Raw genomic sequence first — 7,091 nt, 5'->3', positions numbered from 1 at the left:
TTGTCCGTACTTCAGCCTGTTACTGGATTGGAATACACACAACACGCCCACGCGTGCACACACACGTGCAACACACGATGAACACACATCACAACAGCGCCATTACGCGAACACGGTTCTTGCATTTAATAATGTGTGACACTGAGCCGGACTCGTTTAGAGTGAAGAGAGAGAGAGAGAGAGAGGAGAGAGAGAGAGAGTGTGAAGAGGGAGTGGGAGGAGAGGGAGGATAGAGCTAGGAGAGTGCGCGAGCAGGAAGTGCTGCTCGTCCATTTATTATGAGTTTCTGTCGGAGTCAGAGAGCACATCGATAACACCTGAACACTGCGCAGGAAGGGGAGGGACACACATCCACACGCACGCACGCACTCACACAACACACACACAACCACACACACACACACACACAACCACACACACACACTACACACACACCACACCACACACACACACCACACCACACACACACACACAGACACACACACACTCCACACACACACCCACACACACTACACACACACACACACACACACACACACACACAGGCCACAGGAGGAGAGACGACGGGGCTTATAGCTTCGTAATGCCTCTGCATGCCTGTCTGAGATCCACAGCCTTGGTAAACGAGCAGCGTGTTCACACACAGATAGATTCCTAGAACAGACAGGCTGGGGCACGGTTGGGCTGTACGGTTGGGCAGAACTCTCTGAGGGATCTTAAAACCATCTGCTTTGGTCGTACGTGCAGAGATCAGTCAGGCAGCACACATGCTGTACACCTACACCTAACAATGCTCAAGACCTATCTGACTCCCCTTACTGCTTACCTGCACATATCATTCACAACGGTATAAGCGGATAAGTTCGGACTGTAGAAGCTAAATTGTCTGGACTCTGAAGACTTGAAGACTGGAGAATTGGCTGGGAGGAAAATGGAAGTTAGGCTCAAATGCTGAACATTGCCTATTGACCTTCTCTTTTCTTCCAGGGCTGAATTTCTCTTGCGAATTCACTTTTTTCTTCGATCTATTTACCTTGGCTGGACTGGGAGGCAGCAACAGCCTTCCCTCTCGACTGGCTGCTGAGAACTAGAGCCAGAATATCCCCATTCCATATATACTTTTTCTTTCACCTTAACAGTGTTTTGAATTCAAGGATTCACCGAAGTGCCAGAAGTTACTTTCATCTCGTGGTTAAATCTCTTCCCTCAGGATCAGTTGTGCCATTGGACATGCTTTTCTTTCATGACATGCTCATAATGCTTCATAATGAGACCTAAAGTATTTTGTTCATCAGGTAATACTTATCAATTATACCCCAGAAAGTTCATGGCCAGGCTTAATGTGTTTTTTAACGTTCATAATGCAAGCATGGCCGAATATCACTTTACCACAAAAAAACTGGAAGGCGTAATAGCACTAAAGGGAAATAAGACCCAAATCTAAAACCACGTATACAGACAGGTGTCTCCTGCTCTCAGCAGAATCCCCAGTCAGCCAGTTTCCTCTAGTTCTGCTGGATCAGTACTTTGTGTGCCTGTTCAGAGATAGAGAGAGGAGCTCCGTTCCCATCACCCTGGGCTGTGTTATAAACAGTTTATTAATACACACACACTGCATCAGACTGATGCAGATGGCCAATTTGTGCCAGCTCTGATTAAACCAGTTTAATTTCTATGAGATTTATGCCTAGTAGGCAGCACAAGGGAAATGATAAGAAGTTCTTCTTTGGTTAATTACTTTGTGAGTTGCCCTTTGGGAAATGTTTAAGCAGGTACAAACAGTTGAACAACGGTAGGCTTTGAAGAAAGCTGCTACACAGTCAGAACTATTCCAGTCAGAACATTCGTTAGCCAGAAACAGTCTAGAATCACAACCCTTCTAGAACCAAAACCGTAATTGAGTCCCAACCTATCTGTCCTCTGACTGGTCTCTCCTCTCTCCTGTGACCTTATGACCCCAGGTAGAGGCCATGCAGTGGCGGGCAGGCGACCCGTCCCTCCCGGCATCTGTGTGCAGCGTACCCTGCCGGATGGGTGAGAGGAAGAAGATCGTGAAGGGCGTGCCGTGCTGCTGGCACTGCGAGCGCTGCGATGGCTATCACTTCCAGGCCAGCGAGTTCAGCTGTGAACTGTGCCCCTACGAACAGCGCCCCGACGCCAACCGAACGGGCTGCCAGAACATCCCCATCATCAAGCTGGAGTGGCACTCGCCSTGGGCCGTCATTCCCGTCTTCATCTCAATGCTAGGCATCATCRCCACCACCTTCGTTATCGTCACCTTCGTCCGCYACAACGAAACGCCCATCGTCAGGGCGTCCGGCCGTGAGATGAGCTACGTGCTGTTGACGGGCATTTTCCTGTGTTATGCAATCACCTTCCTGATGATCGCGGCRCCYGAYGTGGGCGTGTGTTCCTTCCGGAGGATCTTTCTGGGTCTGGGGATGTGCTTCAGCTACGCGGCYCTCCTCACCAAGACCAACCGTATCCAYCGCATCTTCGAGCAGGGGAAGAMGTCSGTCAGCGCCCCCCGGTTCATCTCCCCGGCCTCCCAGCTGGTCATCACCTTCTCCCTGATCTCGGTGCAGCTCCTGGGGGTGTTTGTGTGGTTCGCCGTGGACCCGCCGCACACCTTCGTGGACTACGGCGAGCAGCGGACCCAGGACCCGGCGGCGGCTCGCGGCGTGCTGAAGTGCGACATCTCCGACCTGTCCCTGATCTGCTCCTTGGGCTACTCCATCCTRCTGATGGTCACATGCACTGTTTACGCCATCAAGACCAGGGGAGTGCCGGAGACCTTCAACGAGGCCAAGCCAATTGGATTTACCATGTACACTACCTGCATAATCTGGCTGGCGTTTATCCCTATCTTCTTCGGGACGGCACAGTCGGCGGAGAGGGTGAGTGGAACAGCTTTTATAACACACAAACACGCAGAAAAGTGGAGGCTGTGTGCTTCTAATGAATGGATGATTTTGGATGAATGGTCTCTTTCCCATCAGTCAGCTAGTGATTTAGAATGGAGCTATGAGCTATCGTAATAGCTTAAGTCTAAAGCCTCACCTTCCCATGTGAATAAGACTGGATTTTCTATCTGAGGGACTAGAGCCAGGTCTTTGCAGGCTTTAATAAGAGGATCATATACAGGGTGTACTCCCTCTCTCTCTCTGTATCACTCTTTGTGTCGGTGTGTCTATCACTCTTTGTGTCGGTGTGTCTATCACTCTTTGTGTGGGTGTGTCTATCACTCTTTGTGTGGGTGTGTCTATCACTCTTTGTGTGGGTGTGTCTATCACTCTTTGTGTGGGTGTGTATCACTCTTTGTGTGGGTGTGGGTATGTCAGACTTGAACTTCAGAACATATTGCCTCGTGCCTCGGCTCTAGGCGGTAGATTAGCGAGGTATATTCAGTCGAGCAGGGCTCTGGGAAGCTTGAGAAAACAAAGGGTCGTTCCTCTGCATAACCTCTGACCTGCCGTGTGCTGGAGGTCAGGTTTGCGCCAGCTGCACTTGGAGAGTGGTACTTCCAGGTCATCTGAAAAGCTTTTCTGCACAGTGGAATTTCAGTGACTGCTCCACTGCTGTTTGGCAGAGGGTATTTTTCAAATGCAACACCTCCACAACGTTAGAGACAGAGGGGAAATAGCTGGGACACTGTAAAACATGAAATACTCACAGGAGAGGAAAAGAGGTGGAGAGGAGAAGAGGTCCTCATTAAAGCTCATCACCGAGTCACACCATCACCCATCACCCGTTTACTTTCCTCTGTTGACATGCGGCTTACACACACTTGTATGGATGCCCCAATTAGCCTATAAACAACTGTTGTGTTGAGGTGAGTGTTCAGCTCTGGTTGGCAAACTATGTTTGCACTGATGTTACTGGTAGAAACACACACAGCCAGCATGAACAGCAGGAACATTATCAGTAACAGTTACGTAAACTTTTTTACTTGCTATGATTGTGATATGTTCTTGTTTATCTTCCTTAGTTGAATGCACTGACTGTAAATAGTAAGTCACACGGGATAAGAGTGTCTGCTAAATTACCAAATGTAAATGTGAAAGTGAACATACCAAAAGGAATTGCAAAGCACACGGGGTATTAATTATTGGCTTTATTTTGGGGTGGAGCACATTTGAATAATACTCAGCATGGTTTGCAATTGTTCATTTTTACATATACGTACATTTATATGTAGTTAATTTAGCAGATGCTCTTATCCCACCATAGTGCCATCAGACTTCTGATACCAATGCAAGGTGAAAGGAGGCCATAAAACGGTGAACAGCTATAAAAAAAAAAAGGTATAGAAAAGTATTTTGTAAATACAAATTACAGTTCTGGACGGTATCTTGTTACAAAATACATTGGAGTGTAGTTCAGCCCAGTGTAATACAAATGACTAAATACTCAGAAGAAGTTGAAATACATATATCAAATACATGTAACAGAAATACTGTCCATCTCTGCACGCACACACACGCTGCATAAATGATTTGGTGTGTGAATGTGGCGCCGGGAAGAATAGGAGCTAAACAGAGCTGTGGTTCTGCTCATCGCGTCCATGTCACTGTGCTGTGGGATGTGATGACAGAGGAAGCCTGGTAAACATTTGAATCAAAGGAGGGAATTGATGTGTGGGTTGACACGTACATTTTTTGGGGAAATATAGAAAGCATGAGAACAAATTGGGTTTTGAATCTTCAATGAGTGAACGTGAAGATTCGCTCATTGAAGATGCTGCTTGTCAAAATGAGGAGGCTGATTCAGTTGAAGTGTTGATCGAAGACTGTTGTTTTGATACAGGCTGAGCGAAATGAACACACACACACACACACACACACACACACACACACAAACACACACACACACACACAAACATGCACCCAGGCCAGACACAGATCACTATGTCCTCAGGGGTATTTCTATTCTGATGCTTAGATTGACCGTATTGATGTTCTCCAAACACAACCTCTTTTCTCAGTAATCATTGCCTGATCCAATATTCCTCATGCGTGTGTGTGTTGACGTGCGTGTGTGTACGTGCATGTGCATGTCTGTGTGTGTGCGTGTGTGCATGCGTGTACGGTATCTGCGCGTGTGCACCCGTGTAGCGTATGTGTTTGTGTGTGTTTAGCGCCCATGTTAAATGCACTTTACACTCATTGGGATTCAAAGAGGACTTACAGTATTGATTGTTAATGTCAAACTGCTTTATTATCGTGGCTGGAGAGGCCTGGGATGCATCCTAAATGGCACCCTATTCCCTATATACAGCACTATAGAGGCCTGGTCAAAAGTAGTGCACTTTATAGAGAAAAGGCTGCCATTGGGGAATGGTCCGGAGACGGCTGTATGTATCAGGGGCCAGAATCAATGAAGGCAGAAGGTGATCTCTTTAGATAATGGCTCTGTATGTACAGTATCTATGACCAGATCAAATGAGCTGCCTTCCAACCACACTCATAACATAAACATCCTGGTTGTGTCCCGACACCGTAGTCCCTATCTAGTGTACTACTTTTGATCAGGGCCCATAGTAGTGCGCTATGAAGGGGAATGGTGTCATTTGGGACTCAACCCCTTCCTGTTAGTGGATTGGCTGGAATTGAAATCAACAGTTTTGACAGGCAATCACTTGAATATCATTAAATATATACATATACACTAGGCCTAGAGTGCACGTTGATTGAATTCAGCTGGTTTCCCTACAACATAGGCACTTGTGTAGCATAGGATTTGATCTTAATTAGATGTTGAGGCTACAGCACTTAGACTAAATTGAATCAACCTTAAATCTTCGGTGTTCACCTTCTAGGCGTACCCGTGGAGATGTTGGAGTGTAATGCAGTTGAAGGCTTGTAACAGCAACACTATTCTACATAATTGTAAATGACAGTGCTTTGAACGCAGCTCACATGAAGCTCACTGCGTGGTGCCTGAGGCGGAGAGGGGAAAGTGGTGGATGGAGGTAAAGCTTTGTCAGTAATGATGTAGTACCGTTGGGAGAGAGATAGAAGAGGAAGAGAGAGTGGGGAGAGAGAGAGAGAGAGGCTGTAGTCAGGATCAGACACAGACCGAAGGCAAGAGAGGAAGATATTCTAACACAACGTCCCTTGATGCCCTTCCCCGACCAGGCTCTAATAGCCCCAGTGAGGCTAGGCTAGCCCCGGCAGAAACCCCCTCGGGACGTTATTATCGGTGGCTCTGCGTGACTACGGAGGTTACTCATCGTCCAGCTGAAGGATTAACGGCCAGGCCCGCGGAGACGCAGTGGCTCGCCCAGGTCATTACCGCTTTGGCTATGCAAACATTAAACTGGCCTAATCTGCGTGAATTGGGGTGATCAGTCTCTCTCGCTCCTCTCTCTCATCTCTCTCTCTCTCTCTCTCCCTCTTCTCTCTCTCTCTCGTCTTCTCTCTCCCTCTCTGCCCTTTTTCTCAGCTCCTCCTCTCTGTCTCGAGTTCCTCTTCTCGATCTCCTCCGTTCCTCTTCTCCTTCAGCCTCGTTCTTGCTCTTCTCCTGTCTCACCTTCCTCTGTCGTCGTCGCCGTTCCTCGTCTCTGATCACCTCTCTTTCTCAATCTCATTTTTCTTCTCTCTCTCTCTCTTCTCGCTGTCAAACTTTTCTCTCTCCATCTTCTCAATTCAATTCAAGTGGATTTGTTGGCATGGAAACCAGGTATATGTTTAACATTGCCAAAGCAAGTGGAATGGATAAACAAAGTGAAATAAAAAATAAAAAAGTGAACGTAAATAATTAACTCACACGTCTCGTCGTCTCTCGTCCTCTCCTCGTCTCTCTCGTCTGCTCGTCCTGTCCTCTTCTCTCTCTCGTTCTCTCTCTCGTCCTCCTCATCCTGGTCTCTCGTCGTCTTCACTCTCTCTCTCCTGGTCTCTCGAGCCTCCCCTCTCTCATCTCTCTCCTGTCTTTCCTCTCTCTCCTCTCTCTTCTCCACCTCTCTCTCGTTCGCGTGCTCCGATCTCGCTCTCTCGCTCATCTCGTCTCTCCTCTCGTCTCATCTCTCTCTCGTCCTCGTTCTCTATCCCGCTCTCTCGTTGTCTGCTTCTTCTGCTCTCGTGGTCTCTCGC

At 47.7% G+C, this 7,091-nt stretch overlaps 1 protein-coding gene across 2 annotated transcripts in view; it reads left to right on the top strand.

Annotated features, from left to right (window-relative positions):
* The first annotated feature begins 1,967 nt into the window (after positions 1 to 1,967).
* Positions 1,968 to 7,091, top strand: part of LOC139024192 (metabotropic glutamate receptor 8-like) — a 31,835-nt gene continuing 26,711 nt past the window's right edge. For both annotated transcript variants that reach the window (XM_070438781.1, XM_070438780.1), the window contains exon 1: positions 1,968 to 2,897. In XM_070438781.1, coding sequence (XP_070294882.1) covers positions 1,971 to 2,897 — 927 coding nt within the window. In that variant the 5' untranslated portion in view covers positions 1,968 to 1,970. The remainder of the gene's footprint in view (positions 2,898 to 7,091) is intronic.

The sequence above is a fragment of the Salvelinus sp. IW2-2015 genome, unplaced genomic scaffold (assembly GCF_002910315.2).
Source record: "Salvelinus sp. IW2-2015 unplaced genomic scaffold, ASM291031v2 Un_scaffold1172, whole genome shotgun sequence".
NCBI classification, from domain to species: Eukaryota; Metazoa; Chordata; class Actinopteri; order Salmoniformes; family Salmonidae; genus Salvelinus; species Salvelinus sp. IW2-2015.
Note: the sequence above shows the minus strand (reverse complement) of the source record. Positions and strands in the feature narration are given on the sequence as shown.